The 24,646-nt window shown below is 46.8% G+C and overlaps 1 protein-coding gene across 4 annotated transcripts in view; it reads left to right on the plus strand.

Annotated features, from left to right (window-relative positions):
- Positions 1-24,646, plus strand: part of LOC135918210 (nonsense-mediated mRNA decay factor SMG7-like) — a 140,890-nt gene that overhangs the window by 85,107 nt on the left and 31,137 nt on the right. For all 4 annotated transcript variants that reach the window (XM_065451900.1, XM_065451903.1, XM_065451901.1 and 1 more), the window contains 3 exons: positions 1,697-1,755; positions 5,933-6,080; positions 13,012-13,440. In XM_065451900.1, coding sequence (XP_065307972.1) covers positions 1,697-1,755; positions 5,933-6,080; positions 13,012-13,440 — 636 coding nt within the window. The remainder of the gene's footprint in view (positions 1-1,696; positions 1,756-5,932; positions 6,081-13,011; positions 13,441-24,646) is intronic.

The raw sequence follows: 24,646 nt of genomic DNA on the forward strand, positions 1-24,646 counted from the left end.
TTCAGATAGTGTAGATATGGAGCAACCTCCATGCAAAACTTTACATTTGAAGTAAGGTCGGGCATGTTGGGAAAAGCTCCCAGTACTTGTTGCTGTAAGCAAAAAGAAAGCTGCCATGAATCCTGCTCAGTCACTGTTGTAGCTGGGACAGAAAAAGAAGAAAAAAAATAATCTTTATGCCCTGCACAAGCTGTAGGGCTTTTATTTTTTTTATTTAGAAAAGCACAATATAGGCTCTTGATGCTTTTATCCAATGGTTGGCACTTTCCCGAAGCTTATGTTGTTACTCACTGTGGTGGCTCAGTCGTTATGACCATGTGCTGCTGAGCATGAGAACATGGGTTTGAGACCCAGCCATGGCAGCTGCATTCTAGTGGGGGTGTAATGCAAGAATGCTCATGCGCCGTGGCATGCCTTAGGTCCACACTAAGGAACCCATTTGATCAAAATTAATCCTGTTTGTAGTGTTGTGGTGTTTAGGTGTAAACAGTAGACAACCCAAATCTACTTCAATCTTGGGTCTGTTTCAATTCAGCCATGGCTTACTACCCTTCTATCACCAGCTTACGGAGCAATTCAATACAGTACCCATGATTCTTCAATGCAAAAGCACACCTTTCACTACAATTGCACCTTACCCTTGTACAAAAGCTTTTGCATCTATTGGCAAAGTGGTACAGACAAGGTGCACAGCAACTTGCAGATGACATTTACCGGTGCAATGTCTGATGACCTGAAAGGCATTTCTAGAGGCCATATGAAAGGTTCCTAAATAATCAGTAGTGCAACATGGCCAAAATTGCTCCTGGCACTCTGAAACAATTGTGAGGGCTAAATACACCCTGACTTATTTTGCAGCACATGTCAGGTTTGTTCAGGGCACAGCACTGTGGTAATCGTGCTGAAAATACAGACTAGAAGCTTGTGGTGCACCACGAAAGCAACTGCATGCACGAAGCCACCATGAAATTAGGCCAAGCAGGCAGCATAGCCTGTATTTCAGTGCTCCATTGAATAATGTAAGCAACATTCTGCACCAGCATTCCTTGACTGTGTGTGTTGCACCAGCACTGCCAAACTCTTCTGGTATCCCGGTTCTGTGAACCACGCATGAATTGAACAGACCTCTGCAGCAGCAGAAGGGCCATTAAAGATGAGAGAGTGTTTGCGCATGGTACAACTTGCTAAACATAAATACTCCCTTCTCATGCCAGCTGCATGCTACCACTACCTTGCGTGCAAAGTATGTGCCGTATCTCAAAAGTCAGCATTTGCCTTTTCATGTCACATAATCTTCATGTCACATAACCTCCACCAGAATGAGTGCACGTAAGTATACTATACTAGTTTTATATGTTTGTGTATTTCTCCTCTTCAATTTAACACCTACTTATTGACAATGCCTGCATATGTACTGTGGCAGTCTTTCCATGCCTTTGTATAGCTCTCAGTGTTTCATTGTACAGCAACTTACCTGCAGCATGTTGCAGCTGCTTCCTGTAGTTGGGCTCACTTCTATTCAAACATTTATTTAAATGCCTTTGTTCATTCACAGTTTTTACTCCCACCCTTTTTTGTTTCATGTTGAATATTTCTGGTTGTGAAGACACAGTAGGTATATATAGTATATAGAATCACAATATCTCACTGCTTATGCTATCAACTCGCAAGATGCACCCTGTTCATGTCATTGCAGATGCCCGGGCAGAGTAACCACAAGGTTGATGAAAAACCATGGCATCACCAGCCCTTCCCGTAAGCATATGGCTTTTTTTTTTAAGAAAACAGGTTCATGTACATCACTGTGTGCTAAGAGAGGTGCTCATTGTACATTGTTTGTGTGTACATCTATATGTGCACAATTAGGGTCAACATGCTATCCTATGGTGTGGGCTGCCACTAGAGCATTGAGCATTGGACGCAGTTGTCAGTGGTAGTCCTAAAGAACTGTCTGCATACAGCACTAACACCATGTGATGGCCTGAGGCCCTTATCAGCTTTGAGCTTAAAGGGGTCCTAAACCAACCCTCGAGCTTGGTGAAAAAACTTAGCCCACGTATAGCATATGCTGCTGTGAACATGTCAGCCAAGTTTTGCAGTCATGTGCGGCACATGGAGTTCTTAAGCGAAGTGCAAAGTCACTTTTCTCTCAAACACTCTCTTTTTAACAGAAGCCTGCTCTGCAATCTTTTCTGGACACCTCATTTCATAATATAGCAAATTCCCATACGCAGCTGCTATTGTCCAATAGTTGACATCAATCAAGAAGGGTGTTTGGATCAGTGCACTTCTTCCTACTGTTACTGTGTATGTTTATCGACATAGTTTAATTAACAGGCTGAAGTAAGCAAAATATGGCTTTTCAATTTCAATAATAGATGCATACTTGCGGAAGAAGCTATCGTTTGTTCACGCTCGGCCACAGCTGCCCGCGTAGGAATTAAATTTTGGCCACCCTACTTATCGGTGTCGTGGCCATTGGGTCTCGCTAATTTCGACTAGTTTTGAACTCTGAACAAGCCTCTAACCATGCGAAACTCGGGTCAGACTACATGTATGCTTGCCAGCGTGCACTCACTCCTGGCTGCTCCTGGTTAGATGCCTTGGCAGACTTTGCTTCGTATTGAGCTATCAATAGCACTTCAAAATAAGCAAATTGCATGTGGCTACTATCCGTCAGTCAAGCTGCCACAGGACAAGACCGGTCTGCACCACATAGCACGGCCAGACTGGAGCATATGAGCGCGAGCAAGCGCTCAAGTCCTGTCATGCACAAAGCAAATGCTGCGCATGCGTACTACAGTTTCATGTAGCTGCAGTCTGCTACATAGTGTAGCTACAGCGGCAAGGTGCCCGAGATGCCATGACGAGTGCACTACTAACCGCACTGCGACTCTCTAAGGACAACTGCATTTGGCTTACGTTTGGTGCATCATAGGCACCAAAATCGAAAGCAGTGCCATCTACGTGTAGATCCAAAATCAAATTTGAACTCCATGCCACAGTAACTTTCAGTAGGCAGAGCGTTGCAGGCACACTCTGCCGTAGCCTTTGCAGCGCAAGGCATTGAAGACTCATACCGACTCATACCATGTGATAAGGCACAAAGAGCATTATGATTTTGGCACTGAAAAACTGTATGTGTATACCACTCATGCCACATGATAAAGGAACAAAGGGAATTATCACTTTGATTTGGAATCTGTGAGATCACCCATTCCAAGTGTTATACATCTGTTATGTATCGAGAACTAGTAATGCTTGATGTGGCCCTCGACATATCATGGTGATTGTTCCAAGCTTGACACTGAAAAGGACAGTTTAGTGCCAGAAAAAAAAAAGGGGGGGGACGAAATGACTGTCTAAACTTCCTCTAATTCGACTCTAATTCGACTCCGGTTAATTCGAACACAGCAGAAGGTCCGGCCTTCGCCGGGTAATACGAATTTTACCAGTCGGCATGCACATGCATGGCCCCCCTATAGTGACCCCAACAATGACCTATTTAGTGTCAGCATCTGTCTCCGCAGAGCTTAGGGGACAATTACTGCATTGAACACGGCCATCTCTCATCGAAAACGTTGATTTTTGACCTGCTCTAGAAAAATGTTCAAGCAATAAGGGTAGCCCACAATGTCTGGTTAAGCTAGTTACTCGATTCTAATGTGCGCCTTTTCTTTTTGAAGAAAATTGGGCCAAGTCAAATGCAGAAACCAAAACCTCCTTTGCAGTGTATAGCATGCTTTAGCGTTTAACACGGCTGTACCGCGGTGAAGCTCACCTTAAAAAAAAAACGTGCGGTGAAGCTGACTTTAGAGTACTGTTCGCCATGGTGCAGTACCCTTACTCATTTTTTCGCTAAAGAATCGTGTGTGCATTAAGTTTCAACTTTGCTTAGGATCTTTAATATCATTTGTAGGTTAGTTTTCTACTTTGGACATATATAAAACAGGCACATATTAGAGGGGGGGGGGGGTGGCATGTTACAGTCGGATAAATATGACCAAATGAATTGTCAGTGTGCTTTGCCATTTTTTCTGCATCTTGTTTAAATTGACCTGCCAGATAATTCAACCAATTCCGATGGTCCCGTCAGGGTCTGATTAACGTAAGTTGACTGTATATTTAATCCCGCAGGCCTTGACTGCCTCCCATGCAGCAGCTTTGGCAGAGGTTGACAGCTGCAGTCCCCACTTCCCAGTTAGCTCGTCTCTGTGCCATCATTAGTCTGGCATGAGAACCTCTAGATTGAACTCTGCTCTTCTCCTTGAGATCTAATCTGTTGTGTTTGCTTGTTGCCATCATTAGTAGCTCTTTCATCCAACAGAACACTGAGCACCTGTCAACACTTTTCTTTCCTTTATCATGCTTTACTGCATTGTCTTTAATTCACTTTGCCCTCTTACCCCAGCAAGAGCTTGAATTCTGACATTTCTTTGATACTTCATGACTGTGCTACATTGACTTTGCCAGTTTTTATACCTTAGATGCTGTGTTTGACAACTATAGTTTGGATTTAGGGCTGAGTGAGTTAAGACTGCTATTATAATGGGTGGTCCTCACAACTCTGCATAAAGAGTCAGGAAGATCGCCAATGCTTTAGCTGGACGTATTTGGATGTAGGCAAAAGCATCTCGCATCATTGCCAAATCGGCAGCGACATCAGAGGTCTTGTGGCTAAGCCTTGCTGAGATTATGGTCTTCATTGAAGGAATCTATATGCCAAAGAGTGTGAAACTTTCTTTCAGAAGAACTTAGGGTTCTCCCCACAGTGGGCAGCGGGGGAAATTCCACCCTCTGCTCCGGTTTGTTGCCCACCACTCCATTTGAATGTCAACCTCTTTGAGGGGGAACTGTTAACGGGTGGTTTAGTCAAAATTTTCTCTCTTTGTTTTCCTGCAGTCGTCTGGTATTCATTGTGTGGGGAAATCTTAGAAAGAAATGTGAAGTAGAGTTAGCGAAAATGGCACTTTTTTGGTTTGCTATCAACAAAAATGTTTAAAAATCAGGCTTCGGGAGGTGCCGTCGCGCTGCTGTGCGGTTTTATATTGACACAATGCTGACATCTTGATGCTGCTGAAAAAGATCAGAGCTTCAGATAGCTTCACCGTCATATTTCACTGTGAAAAAATTAAAGCAAAAGTGCGTGAAAATACTTAAAACTAGCATCACGATTCATTACTGCTGCCATGTGTGCACAGGAAACACCTCTATTGGCTGGCACAAATTGGAATTCGTGGCATACGTTTCATGTACAGTTACACAGGTGGAAGTTGTGTCTATTTATATGTCTGTTAGTCTATTTTCTCATGCAAGTTATGTCTGCCTTTTTGAGTAATCCAACTCAAGGACTAGAGTTGTGCTATCTGCCACAAATAATTTTTAGACATTCTGTACAGATTAGAGAACATCCGGTATGGAAAATTCAGTACTTTTTGCAGTTGTCCAATTTTTTTGCAACTTGCTTATCACTGTAAAGGGCCCTAAACTACACTCAGTCAAAAATATTTTTTATTCCTAATTTGTGGTTCACTGCACGTTTTGCTGCAAACATTTGTAGTAAAAATTCAGAAATATTTTAACTGCAGGCATTTTTGTAGAACTGCTCTGAGCATTTCTACAAAACCGGGGGAGGGAGGTTGCACATTCATGGTGGTGCGAGAGGGCTCAGGCCATGAAATTGAACTGTGTCTTAATATGATGTCTTGTAAATGCTCTATAAGGCCGTCAATTTAGTCAACCATTCTTCAAGGTCACACGAACTGTCTTTAAGTGCAGATGTTATTAAAGGTAATATATATGTTATATAAAATTTGGAAAGCAGTGCCCTGAATCTTTTCCAACATTTAATATCCCCTTGGTGGGACCCTTGAGGTACCAGCAGATAGACATCCTGATGCCAAGCACCTCATGTCTGCCCTGTTATTTGCAGGCGTACAAGCAGCAGTGGCAGCCGTGTGAGCTTTCATCTGCCCCCTACAGCCAATGGGCAGCCCCTGAATGGGCCTGCTGCTCCTCTCACCTTTGACCCAGGAGTTGCTCCAATGCCACCACCACAGCCACAACCACACTTCAGCTTGGTAGGCTGACACATTGCTAAATCGAAAGTAATGATTTTATGCCTTGGTGTTACTATATGGTCAAACCATGTTAATTTTACCCTCGTTAATTCTGAAGATGGGTTAATTTGGACCTGTCTTCTGGTCCTGGTTGCTGTATACATTACTTAATGGAATCAAACTCTTGTTAATCTGGACTTACTTGACCACATACTGGTAATCGTGACAACTCTTGGAGCTCAGCGAGCACCGCAAATGTGAAATGCAAAAGTGTAAAAACAGTGCTAGCATCCAAACAAAACAAAATGGCAGCGTCCACATCATCATATTCATCAGCAGAAATCGTACGTGAACAACTGGAATGCCGGAATGCTTCATGCCTACTTGTGCCTTTATGGCCCTAATTCTTGGTTTTACCACCACACGTAACACTACACCAGCTACATGCCTTCTTGCCTGCATAGTCACCATCTGTGATCGCGCTGGTAATGACCACCGTCATATCCACAGCGGTTGCGGCAAACAGTAGTTGTGTTCTGACTCGGTGCCTGCGTTCGCCGCGTGCCTTCAAAACTGCATAGTCACCATCCGTGATCATGTCGATAGCAATTGCAGCTTCGTCTACAGTTGCTGCAGCAAATGGCAACATCATTTTGACTCACTGCAATGGCTGCGTGCACAATGTCACCGACACAGTGGAAGCTGTTAAAGATGAAGAGCGCCAGCTTCATCACAATGGATGAACAATCTGTTGGCAACCAGCTCACTAGCGAAAAAATTATTGGGACAAGCAGGCAGTAGTGTGGACTCTGAAACGATGTGCACTCCGCCGCTTCGGTTTAGTTCGGCACTACCGGCGCTATTGCTCTTTTCCTTCGCACAATTGCAGCCCTTTCCGCATGCTGCGCTGGTGGATCGTCTGAATTAACCGATGTGTGGCCAAATACGTCACAATTATGAGAGCTTGATTCTATTAAATAATGCATATGGGCCTGCCAGGACCAGATAATGAGCCCAAATTACCTGAATTAACGAGGTTTTACTGTAATTGCAATGTTTGAAGTTCATCTCTAGCATTGAAGTGGAGTTCTACATCATTTGAACTGCGCTACACCCCTTTGGTCCTATTCAGTGCTTTACCAACTAACCTGTCTTGTCTGCTGGAAAATGTAGCTGCTCAGTGTTGTAGTCATGTGTGGGCTGTCGTCAATTTTATTTTTGTGTCATTGAATCTCACATAATCATGTAATTTAGTATAAACATTTGGTTAAAGGGACACTAAAGGCAAATACTAAGTCAACGTAGACTGTTAAAATACCATTCCTGAAACCTCGCAATGCTTGTCTAGTGCCAAGAAAAGACTTGGGTAGTTTACGAGAAAAATTGCATCTGAAGGGTCTGCATCCCTTTAGCACAATTCAAATCGCCCACCCCCAAACAAGGAGTGGTGACGTTGCATACGCCATCACCCCTTTTACTGCCATCGGTGAGTAAAACGGTGGCCGAGAAACGGCTACAGTTTTTTTACACAAAATGCAAATGCACAGCCATCGAGAAACCGAGCCAAGTCAGAGCATTGAATTCGCTGCTGCAGCTTCTCTTAGTCAAGTGACGTAGACCGCTCGGGAATCCTGCGGCATCACATGGACATCACATTCTCTTCTACTTAATGTTTGTGCGAGTTACGCGAGCCAGCAAAGCCAGCCCAACACTACACGATAACGAAACTACTGCAACGTGAAAGTGCAGGTGGTGCAATGTGGAGAAAATGAAACCTTTGCTGTGCGCACCAATGTCAAGGGTAATGTCAACGAGTTCTTTTTTCTAAATATCAAATAGAGCCGGACAAGAAGCATTTTCTTTCAGCTTATAATGCAATGCAATAATCTCTTTATTACGAATGGCTGAGTAATAGTGAAAAATATGAGAAGTGCCTTCGTCATAGGGCTAGTACTTGAATGTCCCAAGAGAGTGTCTAAGTGTGTTCTGCATTTACCTCAATTTCTCTATTACGAAAGCTCTGTTCGGAATAATACAGTAGAACCCCGCTGTTACGTTCCTCACTGCTGCGTTTTTCCGGCTGCTACGTCGTTTTCATCCGGTCCCGGCATAGCTTCCATAGGATCCAATGTACAAGGAACCCTGCTGTTACGTAGTAGCTGTGAAAATGTTCCCGCATGATACGTCGCAACTTAGCACCCCGAACCCGCCTGGGCTATAGTAGGCAACGCGCTCCAACCGCCATTTTGGCTTTTGACAAGTTTTGGCTGTGCTTGGCCGGGCTTGGCTATGGAACTGGCTGCAAGAAGCCGCACGCCAGTTCGAGAGGCCACCACTAAGTGGCCATTCGTGAAAAATGCTCTCACTATCATCACTGTGATTACGGTCACCGCATGGTTCTTGGACGGGTCGACTCACGGAGGAAGAAAACTCGGGAGAGGCCCTCACGTCACTCTTTGTGAAGCAAAAGTGAAACCGGAAATTGGCGTTGCTCGCGGCGTTGCTCCGCCTATCGGGCCAGCTCTCCTCTCTTGTTTACATTTCTCCCACGCCGCGCCGCGCGCAACCGGGCTGTTCGGACGCGCGCGCTCCGCAGCAATAGTACTAAACAATTGTTAGCAGGTTGGCATGATTACGCCAAAGAGGGCAAAATTTTCCGCGGATATTCCTTCGTCCGTTGCCATTGCCGTGGCACGGTGACGATGAGGAGCACGAGCCGCATGATGCCGGGGAGTGGCCAAACCGTAGCTTTGGAGAAGCCGTCGCGGCTCTAGACCTTCTCCGCAGGTACATCGCACCTCACAGCGACGCTGACAGCAATGCGGCCTTCCAGGCTATTGAGAAACAAGTGACGATTTCTAGCGAGTGAAAGAAACGGCAAGCCACCATTCTAGACTTTTTTAAGTCCTAAGCGCACTCTGTGGAAATAAATTGTCTATAGTTGAAGCTGCCCTTTTTTTCATTCATTTTCGGAGCTTTCCTCACTGTTGCGTTTTCCCGGCTGTTACGTTTTTTTTCCCCGGTCCGGTGAAAAACGTATGAACGGGGTTCCACTGTATTGACGCCTTAAACGCTGTCGAGTGCTAATCTGTCATTTTGGTTTGACTTAATATTTACCTTATTTACTTGCATAATGATCGCACTCGCGTAATGATCGCACCCCGGAATTTTGTCATCAAAATTAAATATTTTTTTCTTTCCCGTGTAATGATCGCACCCTGAACGTGCCGCAGCAATAGGTCGTGTGCCAAGTCTAGCTAATGATGATCGCGCTTACCATCTGTTGAATGCTGTCGAATGCTACGCGAATGATTCTTCAAGACATACCAAACGGTCTGCACGCACCAAACATTCTTAAGCAGATGCCCCATTTTATTCCTTTCATCACTTTCCACACTTCCATGAAAAAAAGAAAAAGAAAGCTACAACCAAACTTGCCGTGGCTTTATTATTTGTAGCTTTATAATGGTCGCGGTCAACAACAACAAAAAAGGCACCTTTCTTCTCGTCTGCACTCGTGGACACGCAACAAATTGCGAGCGGCAACAATAGTAGCCACATTTACACTGATACATTAGAAATGTACCCTATTCATACGCCGACGTTTGTAACACAGCTAAAATATTCACCCACCCTTAGTGGAAACGTGCCATATTAGGATAGTAGTGAAGACAAGTGCCGCAGTTTCCACAGCATACCCACCATGTGTTTCTATGTCACTGGCAGCTAAGCACGCCCATCTCTGTTTCTGTCCCCTCAAAGTGAACATGGCTACGTTATTGCCGCAGTGTTGCCGATATTAACAATATTATTCATTACTGATTTGAAAGAAACTGTTTCAATGTGCGTAATGTACTCACGAAAAGGAAAAAAATCGCAGTCGGCGCGTTCAGCTTGCTCCGCCGGCCGGGATTTTCGTTTTGGTATCCCGCACTATTACAGCGGCAGCCACCTGTTCGTTGACCTGCTGTTATCCCGCAGAAAATGAGGGATGAAAAAAAAAATTATTTTCGCAGGAAATTTGACCCGCATAATGATCGCACCCCTGAATTTGCAGCAAATTTTTTTACAGAAAAGTGCAATCATTATGCGAGTAGATACGGTGCCTTTAGTGTCCCTTTAAAGATATTGTAGCTCAGCTCAATGCATGCATATCTGGATAGAGGGATACAGCAGGGAGAGAGGGAGTTGTTGGAATTTTCTGACTAGCCATTAGAGTTCCTTGAAGCCAGAAATATTGCTACACTTGTGCTCCATGCAGGGTGTCTACCAACCGGGAAAACTGGGAATTCTCAGAGATTTTAAGTACTCTGGAAAAACTCAGGGAAAACTCAGGGAATTTGTGCTTATATCAGGGAAAATTAGCTGTAGTTTTATTGAAAGGAAACGAAAGTTGCGCTAGTGCCGGCTCGAGTAACAGACAGGAATCGTAACGAATCTTCTTTGACGCCCTGTCGTCGTCTGGAGGAGTTGCCAGTGTACAGGCATCGACCTACTCTCCGGATGCCCAATAATTTGGACGTCTTCGCGGCGCCACCATGCACCCCATACAGTCTGTGTATCAGAAAGTCTGAAATTTCGGACGCAAGAATCCATCGCCATTTGATTTTCCAGACTTTCTGCTGTGGCCGCAGGTCCGAAAAGGCATTAATCAAAGCCACCGCCGCCGCCGTTTTGATTACCTCAAGGCCTTGAACCGGTGCTCTCGCACGCAGATCCACTGGTAGCCGTAGCCACTACTGCAGCAACGCGAGGCTTAGCAGCTTCGACGTTTACTGTTAAACTTCTTGCCGTTAGGTGCCGTGTTTTTCATTGAAAGAATTCACCGCTGTCAGTAATGGCACCAACTCTGCCTTTGTGGTCCTCGCGATTGGCTTCGAAGCTCTGAAAGCATGGTGCATCGCATAATGCCGGTTCCCAAAAGTCAGCTTTGCCTCTGTACAGAAATGTTACTTGGTGAATCATACGCAAAATTATTGTGGTGAAGCATAACAAGCACGAGAAGGGGCAAATGCTATGGGACACAGTATGTGTTCTATAATTATACACGCATGCACCGGGTATCTCCTGTCACAGTATGGGCACCGATATGCCTAATACGTGTACCGACAGGCCTTCAGAGCTTTTTCGAATGTGCCTGTAGCGGTTTGAGCCCTTAACCCTTTCATGGTCGATTTATTTTGCCGTATGTGACCGCCCAGGGTCGATTTCTTTTATTGCAGATTCCAGTTCTACTGAGGGACTTATTCTGGAAAAAATTTACCTTAATTTTTCTAGGATGACCATAAAGTAAGAAAAAAATATTTCACGTTGGTATATAGGTACTGTTTATTCATGAATAACAACAATAAAAAAAAGGAAATAAACTTATAAGAATTAATAATTTGATACATTGTTATGCACAAAGTTCAAGGCTTAGAAAATGCACACATGAGAATATTTTGTAAGTCTCAAATGCTCCTGTTGTTACACTAATATTTATGTCCATAGCGTAATCAAACTGCGTAGATGAGTGCACTCAAGAAAACTGTGTGGTTGTGTGCCTGTCAAAAAAGCAAAATATGTGACAGACTTCTGCTAATCTTTATCTTATCACCAACCAGAGGCAATTAGTTGTCGCGAGTCTCCAAAAAAAGAAAAGGAAACGCATGCACAGCGGCATCCTTCCTATGTGAACCCCTGTGAACACTAAACGAGCGAGAAACAGGCAGTCGCCCTTTGAGCGATTAGTAACAAGATAGCCATCAGTTTTGTGAGCATAAGAAGCCGAAACCGCTCGCGGAACAAAACCCAAACTGCCGTCCGGCCGCGCCCGCACTGATGCGTGAGCGGTAGTATATAGACGCGCCGGAGCAAACTAGCTTAAAGCAAACCATGCAACGAAAACCGAAAGAGGGAAGTGCGAGAAAGAAATTCCCTGTATTCCCACATAGTGGCAGCACATGGCAGAAAACAAAAAGTTAGAAAATTGGCATGCATTTTAAACGTACAGACGGCGCCGTAAATATACGGCATCGACCATTTTGGACTTGTTCGTGGCACTGTATATTTACATCATTGACCCTGAAAGGGTTAAGGGCAGTAAAAGACATGCATTCACTTTTTCCAACTGGCTGATGTTTTGAACATTTTCGCGGCCCCTAGCGAGTTCGAAAAATTGGACGTTGACTGTACAACTGACCAAAAAATGCTTTCAATGGTCCGTGGGGCGAACACGTGGCGGAAGGAGGACGAGAGCAGAAAGGACCTACGCATTGAGGAATGAACGGGAAAGAAAGGAAGCGTGCTGCCACTGCTTTGAAGGAGCCTGAGCTCAAAAAACAGTGTTGGCTGACACCAAGATTCAGGTGTCTCTGATCCACACCAAAATAAACTCTTTAAAGCAGTGAAACACAACAGTGAGGCTTCATGCACAGGCTGAGAGTATGTCAGGACAGTTGAGGTTGACTTACAAGCTGTTGAGAGAGAATCTCAGTTGTGACAAAGTTTGGGCCTCATACCACTGAGCTTGCTATCAGTTGATAGAAATAGCTCATATTCGAAAATATTTGTTTCTGTATGCGTCTCCTTTTTATTCGTATTTGAGAATGTCCGACTCGATTTGCAATTTTTTTTTTTCGAAGACATCTTATTTGCTGTGCATTTTACTACTCCTGCCTTCTATTCTCTTTTGAATAAAATAAACACTCCTTAGTATGCAAACTGGATTAAGTCGTTTCTTTTTTTATTTTCCACATGCTTACCAGAGAGTGACAGCATCGGGTGACATGGTTTCAGCCTGTCTTGACATAAAACATAGTTCTGCGACACTCAGGGAATTTTGCATAGGCACTCGGGAAAAACCAGGAAAATTCAGGGAATTTGGAAATGTCAACTTGGTAGACACCCTGCCGTGGGTGGAAAATGTGTAGTCATCGCTGATATGTTTCTCCCGCCCTGCTCTCCCCATCAGGCTGATGGTGGTGTCGGGCAGCAGGCAGCAGCTGCCCAGCAGGCCTCGTCATTTGGTGGTGGTGGGCCTGCCCTGGCTGGACCAACCATGGGACCTTCGTACCTGTGGAACTACTTTGTGCCCACCCCAGTGGGCCCCATGGCTGCTCCTACGGCAGGGCCCCAGCCACCTCCGCTGCTGTATCTGGGCAGCCAGCCCATGGTGACCCCACAGCTGGAGAACCTACTGCGCCAGCAACAACAGCATCAGCAACAGCACCAGCAGCAGCAGCAGCAACAGCAACAACAGCAACAGCAACAACAACAGCAGCCACAGCCCATGGAGCCCAGCAAGGTGGCCAACAGTCCTGCTGACCTTTTCCAGGGGAGTCCGTCACCAGCAATGGCACCCCCATCACAGCCACCCTGGATGCCACAGCAGCTGATGGAAGTGAGCAGCTCATAAAACTGCATGCGTGGCACATGCTACATTCATATACAATAGAACCTCTCTGATACGTTCCCGTTACGTACATTTTCTCGGCGCTAACGTTCACAATCGAGGACACATAAAATTACCCAGTAGAGTTACACGCATTTTTTACCGATTCAAATGTTCCCAGAACACACGGTTTTTTTGGCACCAACGTTCAGTAAGTCGCCAAAGTGCCATCGTATGATATGTTTTCCGGCCGCTAGATCCCATGTAAACAAAAAAATGTGCGACGCGCGCGCGATCGAGAGCAGTATATAGCTGCCCGCCGCGGCAGCTTCACTGCAATACTCACCCACCCATCTCGCATGAAAATGCAGGTGCGCACTCGGTTTCTAATTTCGATGCCAGCAAATCTGCAGGGACGTCGCACGCAGCCTTCACAGCATCACCGCCAATCCTGTTGTGATAAGCATCTTCGCCTATCTGTCTCGCAGCACGTGGTGCCATCGGAAGTGCAGTGCACTCAACAGGCGATAACTAAAACGCGGTACCGTTCCCTGCTGCAGACTGCGATTGTATACGTTTTCCGGCCGCTAGATCCCATCTGATCAAGGAAAGGCATGAGGCACGCGCGATCAAGAATGGTATATAGCCGCCCTTCTCACGTGAAAATGACGACGAACACAGTGTCTTATTCCGGTACCAGCAAAACTTCGCCCAGGTCCTCGCATAGTGCATTCACAGCTATCGCCGCCAATCCTATTGCGATTAGCATCTTCACCTACCTTTTGCAGCGCGGGGTGCGTAGTGTCGTTGGTAGTGTACTGCATGCTTTTAGTAGGCCATACAGTTGAACCCCACTATATCGAACCCGTTTACATAGAATTATTCTGTATATCAAACAATTTCTGAACACGGTATACAGTCTAGCCCACTTATAACAATATTCAAGGGCCACAAAAATTCCATTGTTATAACCGGGTTGCATGAAAAAATCAAAATGGGGGTATGGCAGAGCAGATATGAAAAAACTATATAGGCAGGGAGGCCAGTGCCCTCCCCACCACTTTCCTCGGCTCGGTTGCTGATGGTGTTCATTCATTTAACTGCTTCCCGGGCGCTCCGATGCTGTGTAACTAGCTGCGGCTGTCGGCATTAAAGAATGGCACTGCTATAACAACAGCAAAGAGGTGTCACGGGTGGCAAGCGATATGCAAGCACCGCCGAGGCATCACTTTGATGGCCCCAAAAGGGGCCTTTTAAATATTACAAGAAGGATGCTGCGGCAGCCTGTCAGCTTGAGAAATCCAAAAGAAACGCTGAGGAGAGATCGCCACAAGCATCTCACCACGTACTTCTCACTGGCTTGTAGGAGAAAAGCCTATGTCTGTCAGCCATGCATGCTTTACGCGAAGCTTGCCGACATCCTTCTCCAAGGCATCCAAGTCGGAAAATTACTCACGAAAACGAAGCCTCGGGACTGAATCATGCCGGGCCTCCTGTGAGGACAACGTTGAGGCAGCCTGCCCTACCGCGTCGTCACTGCCGTCGTCGTCATCGCTATCCGATGCAAGCATGTTCGTGACGATCCTTTTATCGGTTAGAAGCACTGAGTTTCCAAATCTATAGCGGGCGCTTTCTTTTCACCGACAACGGTGTGCATTGCCGATGATCAGTGGGTGGATCAGCCATCTTCCGTTTAGGTGGCGAGTCAAGCAAAGTTGAGAAACCGCATGGCCAAGAATGACTTCGACACAACCAACAAAAACGAACGCGAGCAATTAGGCTGTTCGCAGATCTGAACTAAACGAGGAGCCAGCAAACAACATGCTAGCAATCTGCTTGCAGCGCAGATGGTGCAGTCTATTTGTGTTTCGGAGGGTGGGGCGGTGTAGAGCTATGGGCGCAGCCCATTCGAGTTTGGATAGGTGGAAGGGCGACGGGAGAGATCCGCACGGAGATGGGTGGAAAATGAGCACGTGGCTGCTCTTGGAGCAGCGGCCCATCGTACATCGACTCGAATTTCTTGTTTTCTTTTTTTTTCTTTTCAAGGATTTCACATTTCACTACCTTTCGGTTCGGACACCCAGCAGCCAAACTTCATCGTTATAACCAATTGGCGGCGAGGAGTTACGGAGTCGCCATCTGTCGGAAGCGCCTCCCTTGCGTAGTATGAGGGATCACGTGGTGCGCTCCCCGTAGGTTTCGCTTACGGCGCTTAATAAAAACACCATGCGGCAGCCCTCCTGGACATTTATGTAGGTATTCTCAAAACAAGGGAAGTTTTTGAGTGTCTATACAATAACCTTGGGCAAACTGAAAGCACAGAATCGTTTACAGACGCTATCTCTTTACCGAATACGTACAGTGAATGCCACGACGTGCGGTCGCCGCGATGGAGTCTCCCAAACTGGCTTCTTGCGTGAAAGGTAGCCAAACGCTGATAGTAAACTATGTGATATATATGTTCTTATAGAGAGTGGTCCGTATAACCTAATGGCGCATAACAGAACGAAGCCTCAATGCGTGCAGCCATCGCACGGGTTCACGGCAACCGACTGCCAATCTGCATGCATGTCCGCGCCTAATGTTTTGCTTTCGCTGTGAGCGCATTTTCGCACCGTGCCGCGAGCTTTTTGCCGCAGCATATGAGCATTTCCCTGTACACTAGCAACTATTGTTGCGTGGACGCTATCAGAACTGTTCAAAAATAATTTCGTTATAGAGACTTCGACGCCTACAGCGACTGTGATGCGCCGTTGCGACGATTCAATCTTTTTTTGTCTTCTAAATTCTTTGGACATTTCAATATTATTTCTCAAGTTGCGTCGCACTGTATGTTTATAAGTCTTCTCAACGTGCGATTTCCCTCTGCTTCTTTTTTGTAATCCAGTGCATTAATTCATAACACAAACATGACCATATGTCATGCGTTTCTTTAATATGCGTCTGACCGCTCCCTTTCCGTTCCAGAGAACTTGCCAGTATCTAGCATCAACAAGTACATAGACCAAACCGTCCTGACAGCCAGGCAGCGGGCACGGGCGAGCGTCTCAGTGCGCGTTTTCTTCTACTCACCGAACATCGCGCAGTCCCAGCGCCGTAGCAGAAATCTTTCTCGCGTGTTTGCTTGGTGCATACGCGAGCTGTAGCCGATGGCTGTCTGCCGGTTCAATGTTTCGCCAGCCAAGCTTCACGCAGCTCCTTGCCGTGCGGCTACGTGTGAATAAGGCTGACACTGGGCTCTGTTGCGTAAGTCTGGCACTGCAGCACCAAGCAGTAACCTACCATGCTGCACGCCTCGAAAGGCAGCTACTACCTACTATAGTAGTTTCAGATGTTGTCAAGCAGACACCCAAGGTGGTAAAGCCCCACCACTTAATCAGAACCACTGTGCAGGTGCGACTTTAAACTTTCGTTTTCGGCTGGCTTCGGCGCTTCCGAAGCAGCTGACGCGGCTGCTGTGTCCACGTGATCCCTCATGCCACGTCACGCCGACGGTGGCGCCAGCTTTTCCAGTGGTGGAGCTCGAGGCCAATAATGCAGCCTCGGGCCATTGTAGTAAGCGGTTTATTTCACCATGGAAAATATACAAAAGTATACGGTGCAGTAGCTTCTCATTGTTATGACTGATATATTGTTAAGACCGGTTATAAGTGGTTTCGACTGTAGTTACAATGAGTATATACAGTATAGCAAAAATTGCACTTACATCGAACAAAAATAGCAGCGACTCCCGATATATCGAATGACAAACGGCGCAAAAGTGCCCTCAGAAGTTGGCTTTCTCTCGCGGTGGCGAGAAAACTCGGCGGCGCGGCTCCATCCAACCCCTCTCCCTACTGTGACCGCGCTGTGTCGGGCAAACCATCAACACTCTCCAGCAAAAAATTATCCTGGCCCACCCGGCAGTGCTTGCTCAGACAGCCAATCAGAGGCTCTTGTGCCCTCGTCGTGTGAAATGGCGCAAGTACGAGTTGTCTCGCTGCTTTTCTCGTTCATTGTGTTTGCACCGTGTGGGCCTTCTTCCGCAGTGTTGCCATGATGAAGCGGCAGGATTTGCCTTTCGCCGTGAAGCTTGAAATCATAAATCTGGTCAACGGTGAGAAGTCGGATGTCCCCGCAGCATGCAAGATTTTGAAGAGCACTGTCAGCACGATCTTGAAGAATAAGGGGGACATTAGGGCTAAAGAGGACAAACTCATGACGCTTACGCATGGCCGTGTACAAGTGGTTCATCCGAGATTGCTTCAGACATGCCGGTTTCCGCTTGCCCGGTGATGACTAAATTCTGATGAGTGCAACGAAGCCGTTGCCGGTGTTGCCGAAGTTTGGAGCAAGCTGTCAGAATTTCCGGAAGCCGTTGACGAATCAACAGTCGACGAGTTTGTGAGTGCAGATGATGGTGTCGCGACCATGGGAGAGCCCGAAAATGAAAACTACATTGCCAACATCATACCGAGCACAAGTGAAAGTGGACACAATGAGGAAAGCAGCGATGGTCCTTTGCCCACATCCTTCGAGGTTATTGGTGCACTCGCACTGGTCCGGTGCTTCTGCGTGAATGAGGAAGCTTGCGGCCTCAGGTGCTCCGACTCTTTCGACAATGTGGAGAAGTGTGTGCGCCGCACACAGTGAAATTGCCCAAGCAGGAGAAAATACAGGACTACTTCATGCGAAACTAAGCTAGTTTCATCAATAAAGTGATTTTATAAATGGTACCGTATTTACACGATTGTAAGTTTACCCCCCCCCCATATCGCGTGACAGGAAAAAAAAAAAGGAAAGCATACCCGAGAGCGCATTCGATAACGAAAATTGATTAGTAGCTGATATGGTCACTGGACTACTCATCTTCACTAGTGCTGCCATCATCATTGTTGCTACGATCCCACAGCGCATCGTTGTCCCAGGAAATTTCACATTTGGCAAACGACCGCACCACGACATCTTGTGGAACAGCAGCTCACACCGAATGCACCCAACCACACTAAGCCGTCAGGGAGGCTCTTTTGACAGGTCCGGTTGGTGTAATTTCGCGGTCTCCTGCCGCCAGTCACTCGTTGTACTCACGGCGGAGCAGGTCCTTAAAAGGCGAAGGTCCGAGCTTGTTTCTCTCTACTTCTCTCTACTAAATTGCAGTCCCAATTTTTCTCCCTCCTCTCCACATATCCTCATTAGTTCCTGTTGCCCTACTCAGGTGTCAGAAAACAGTACAATATCATCTGCATACATCAGTTCGGCTAGTGCTTGTGCTACCTTCTGCCCTTCCAGCATATACAGTCGCCAACCGTTTATTCGGACCTCACGGGGACTGCGGAAATGTCCGAATAAACAGGTGTCCGAAAAAGCAGATTAAGAAAAAAAAATGAAATCCTTTATTTCCACGCACTTATTCGGGCTCGGCAGAAGGCTTCAAGAAATCGTGAATGCGCCGTTGCACTCTGTTCCCTTTGCGCTCAATCACATAAGCCTGAATCTCGGAGAGGGTCGTACGGTCACTATAGGCGGCTGAAAGCACTCATTCCTTGTACACGCTCCGCATGCGACGGCATCGTAGCACATGGTGCGTCATCGTCCGGCGGTGCAGCAAAAACCTGACGAATGATCTCGCCGTCGTCGAGTTGTGCGCATGTCAGTACAGCAGTGTCAGCACCTGTGAAACTCAAATGAGACGGTGTCCGGAGTCGCAATGCAACCACTGCGCAGATCTCGGCAGAACATTTTCCGCGTCAGTAGGGAGCGCATCGGAAGGCGACAAATCTTAGGCCTCCCGGCACCCGCTTGCCGGCATTCCTGCTTGCCGGCGCAGTCTGACGGGCACTGTGGGCTCCATTAGACACTTAACGCGATGTTTCCGCATGCCGCGTTAGATCACCGAAACCTCGACACAGCACACAACGCAAACACCACTGTGCCGACACCAGTCGCACAAACGAAAAATGAAAAACGTGCTCGCAGCATCGTGCGCAAAGAAACAAAACAGCTGCTGGATTGTCTTGACATGGCTTACTGAGCTGAAACCGGAACTGCTGTAGAGCCACTCAATCGAACCAGGCAGAAACAATGATGTTAAGTGGGGATTTTCAGTAGCGCCACTTCGTGGGGCAGCAAGGAGGCTCCGTTCAAAACAAAAATAGCGTTCAGCAAGCCGAACCATGCACTGGTCAGAGTCGGTGCATGGTGCTCTCGATCGAGTTGGCTCAAGGAGCATCCGAAAAATCAGACGAGAGGTTGCAAGGTGTCCGAACTTTCGGCGGTTGTTATACATTATGGTCTATGGGGAGAATGGCGGTGCCGCGAAGCTGACCGAATAATCGGGCATGTCCGAATATTTGGAGTCCAGAAAATCAGTCGGTGACTGTAGCTTATGTCGGTTCCTATTGTGCTCTGTTCTAGCGTCTTTTCCACTTGGCTCACGTAAATCATAAAAAGCAGGGGCGACAATGGACAGCCCTGCCTGAGACCACTTCTCATTTTAGCTTATTTATGCACGACGGTGACCAGTGTTGCTCGAACGCGCATTTGACGTGGGAGTTTTGAGCCGCTGGGCAAATGAGTACCGAACCCTGCAGAAAGCGATCTACTCAGCGCTCAATGGTCGAGTATTTTTTTGTTTCAGAGACGAATTTAGTGCATTATTTCCATTGGCAGGACAATTTCACTTCATTAATATGTTTTAAGTACATGGATCTCTATGAGAATGTCAATGGGAATTTCATTTATTTCATTATATCCATTATTTAGTTATATCCCATTTCATTATAACGAGCTTCAAGCGTTCAGTAGAACGCCATTGATACTATTTTAAAGGGACTGTGAAAAAACAATGTACCATCCAGGAAAACGTAACCATGAGGAAAAGCGCAAATCACCACAGCACAACGTCACAGGCAGTATAAGTGGCTGCCAGTGCAGTTATTACATGTCTCGGTGTTTGTGCTGTGACTAGGAACGGCACATGTGAGCGTGTATAATTAAGGGACACGTACGGTGTTGCGCGACAGTGGCCCTTATCTCAGTATTTTATGTACAGGCGTCGAGAAAAGTGGTACGTATACTCAACGCAGCGGGAGCCGGAGCAACGGCAAACTGCATTGCAACGCCATCTACAGGCAGCATCTGGGATCGAGACAGCCAATGGGTGCCCTTTATTATCTGCAAGCATGTCGCTTGACTCGTGTCAATGTTTCGTGCTTCAGCTCGCTAAAATGCCGAGCAACGCCACTGCAGTAGCAATCTGAGTGGAGTATACCACTTTTGTCGGCGCCTGTACACTTCACTGCATAACGTGGTTATACTGCGTCAAAGCTGACTAAAGAGAACCGACAATTGTGAAATGCAAATAAGACCCTTCCAGGCCCCAAAGTAAATGTAGCCCTGTACTTGGTAATATTAGCCAAGTGTGCATGGTTCCCAGTAGGTTTTAAGGGGAGGGACAGCCTTTGAAAACCGAAAAATCTCAAAAAAGTCGATTTCTGGAAAACCACATATTCAGGCAGTATGTCTTATAAACTACCATTTCTGTAAATACCAATCTCTAATTCATCACAAAACTATTTCAAATAAAGTTTATAACGAGCCGCGGCAGTTTTCGAGCGGCGTATCTTTGCAGGCGTTCGTATACAGTTAAACCTGGATATAACGAAGTTGACAAAAGCTCGCAATTTTTCGTTACATGCAGGTTTTCGTTACATGCAGGTTTCGCGTGAAGGCTCGTACGAATGATGCAGAAACGAAACCAAATAGCTCAATATATCCGCGAAGGTGAACTCACCCTTCAAGCATTTATTTTACACCAAAAAACTGCGTAATTTGCGCTTGCTTCTTCGGCACAAGTGACGGCACAACACGCCGCTCCAAAGAAGCTAAATCATGTAGAGCTCCTTCATCGTCGAGCGAGCCGACGAAACGGCGCATAACGTCCATTGCGTTCATCACCTCCTTTGCAGAAGGCACGTCACACGGATCTGCCTCACAGGCACCATCATCACCGCCATCGGGATTTTGCACGCTTTCAGCTACTGCTGCATCAGACATTTCTTCTGTAGCCACGGCGGCGTTGTCGGCAAACAAAAAGTCAGTCAGTTCAACGTCGTCGGGTACACCACCGTTAGTGCATAGCTCGTTCCACGCTTCGGCCACATCGGACGGAGTAGAAAGGTCTTCCTCCTCTTCCTCGTCGGCACCAGCCCGTGCGTTTTTGGCTATTCCGGCCTTTAAAAAGCAATTCGCGATAACTTCTGCCCTGACCTCTTGCCAGGAGGCAGCAAGCATCTCGACTGCTTGATAAATGTCGATCTTCATCTCCCGTTCCAGACGGATGTCGAGAAGTATCTTCTGGATTAGTCGGCGCCGGTAACAGCACTTAAACCGTTAATGACCCCTTTGTCCAGGGGCTGTATTAGAGACGTGCAGTTGGCCGGGAAGTAATGCAGTTCGATGTTCGACAGCTGCAGGCCCTCGACGTGGTGCGCCGAGCAATTGTCCAGCAGTAGGCAAACTTGGCGGCCTTGCCGCTTGACGTCCTGGTTAAATTCCTTCAACCACTCAGAAAATATTGGCCGAGTCATCCAAGCTTTGGAATTCGCCACATACTTCACGGGCATACGCTTCGTCCGCTTAAAACACCTGGGACGGGCACTTTTGCCGACAACTAGCGGGACTCGCTTGTCTGTGCCGTCGAGGTTGGCACACAGCAGAATCGTTATGCGGAGCTTGCTCTGCTTTCCACCGCGGCAGTCATCGCCTTTTAACGCTAGCGTGCGGCCCGGAAGCATCTGATAAAATAGAGCCGTCTCGTCGGCATTGTAGACATCAGCCGCCTCAAAGCGACTCAGGATTCCAGGCAGCTCGTCAGCCACCCACGAAGCAGCAGCATCGCTGTCTGCGGAGGCAGATTCGCCGCTGATTACTCTTCCGACGACACCATGCCGGCTCTTAAATCCCTGCAGCCACCCGTTGCTTGCCTTGAAATCATCATGGCCCAAGATACACGCAAAATCCTTTGCCTTCTGTTGCAAGATCACACCACTTATGGGTACATTTCTGGCTCTCGTGTTCAAAAACCATGTGAACACTGCCTTGTCCACATCAGTGTATGTGGACAGCTTCAGTCTTTTTTTCTTCGAGCTTGTTCCCGACTCCACTGCGTTTCTGATGCTGTGTTCCGCACTCAAAATCGTTGATAATGTGCTCGCTGGAATGCTGAAACGGGCGGCAACGTCCTTCTTCTCGCCCGCGGAGACAACATTTAAAATTGCGAGTTTGTCTTCAAAAGACAGAACTTTTCGTTTTCTGGCAGCAGAACTCATCACGACCAACCGACGACGTAGTTAGAAGCGGAGACGCACGACTACACGCCGACAGGCAGGCCTAGCACCTCCAAAACAAGTCGGACAAACCAGTACCAGGGCACAGTTGACACACGCACACGTGCAGAACGCAGGACAACACTCAAAATGGCGAATGCAACGCATCCACAGAGAAAGAAAAAAAAGTGACACATGTCGTTCGTCATCGTCCCTCTCCCTTCCCGCGCCCTGGCAATGAAAGAACCGGCTATCAGCGTTGCTTTTCAAGTGAATTCTTACACATAAGTGCATCTAAGCCGTTGAAACAAATAAAAATCACTAAATAAGAATGCTTGTCCTCAAATCTATACGAAACAAAATAAATCTGAAAGAGAAATCAGCTGCCGATACCAATGCCACCTGGCGTCACGCTAGACAAGCAAAGCCTGAAAAGACTGCTACGTTAGGCACGGAGCGGCGCTAGTTGCCGCCATCATCATCATCATCATCATCGCTAACTTTGCTCGGTCGCGGCAATCCCTGGCGTTCGCGTAGCTGCTGGCTCCTTACAATATTAATACTCAATAATCTAGAGCATTTCTTCGGCCGAATTTTCCTTAAAAGTGCAAAAAGTAATGACTGATCAGCTTTGGGAGTTCGTTACATCAAGGCTAACCGCCGCAACGCGTTCATTACATCAAGGTCGAAAATACATGGGCTTCAATGGGGGCAGCGTTGGGGAATTCAAAAACTTCGTTAAATCCAGGAATTCGTTACATATAGGTTCGTTACATCCAGGTTTAACTGTATTCTCCAAGTTTCTACCGTCTTTACGAGACCGTTGTTGCGTTTAGCCAGCCGATTGTGCAGTCGGCCACAATGCACCCAAAGAAACTCAAGATGCTACATGCATTCGGTACAAGGAGGCGTTCTATGAAGCTCGCCCACATGGCGAAGCTTGCCGCTCACCCACACGCCAACGATGATCGCACCAATGGTTCCTGTGGGGCAGCTTCTGCCTTATCTACACAAGAGCGTGGTTGCGTTGACGCTTCTAGCAATGTGACTCCTGCTCACCGGCGCAAGAATTTGTTGTGATGAGTGGGCCTGGTGTCTCGTGCTCATCGACAGCGGCTTCCACGTCCTCTCTTCCATCTGCCTCGAACAGTGCGATCGCGTCGTCCACTGTGCACTTGAAAGCACGTTTCCTGACGTGCGAGGAGAAAGAGGCGGTGGATAAAAAATGCACTGCTGTGCAAAAAGGACTTGGCGCTATGTCAGCGACAGAGCAAAAATTTCAAGCAATGGAGCACGATCCTGAAGCTGCCACCACTACAAGTGAAGGCGAAAAATTTCTCCTTGTGCAAATGGATGCCCTAGGCGACCTGCTATCCGGGACCTCGTGCCAGCGGTGCTTCGCGACTCGGATGAAGGTTCTAGGAGGCACCTAACTTGGACTTGCAACAATGCTTGAGCTGCTATGTTTACATTGTGGAGTAGTTGCAAGCTCGTGGAGTTCTGCTCGTCAGGATGACTCAATGGCCTTTGATGTAAATATAAGAGCCATTGTGGCAACAAAACAGATAGGGAAGGGACAAACAGCCCTCCATGACTTTTGAGCAGCGATGAACATGTCCCATCGTGGCCTGTATCCTAAGACTTTTCAGAAGCACTTGAAGAAATTCAGGGAACCACAGACACAGTGCATAGACAAGTTCTATGCACAATCCGCTTCTGCTGTGAAAACCACCTACTAGGTGGTTTTCACAGCAGAAGCGGATTGTGTATAGAACTTGTGTATTGTGGATTGTGTATTGTGAACTTGTGGATTGTGTATTGTGTATATATTTCAGCAGGGATATCACAGTAAACTTTGATGGAACGTGGCACAAGCCTGGCCACATGTTCCATATTGGAGTTGGTGCAAT

The sequence above is a fragment of the Dermacentor albipictus genome, chromosome 1 (genome assembly GCF_038994185.2).
Source record: "Dermacentor albipictus isolate Rhodes 1998 colony chromosome 1, USDA_Dalb.pri_finalv2, whole genome shotgun sequence".
NCBI lineage: Eukaryota > Metazoa > Arthropoda > Arachnida > Ixodida > Ixodidae > Dermacentor > Dermacentor albipictus.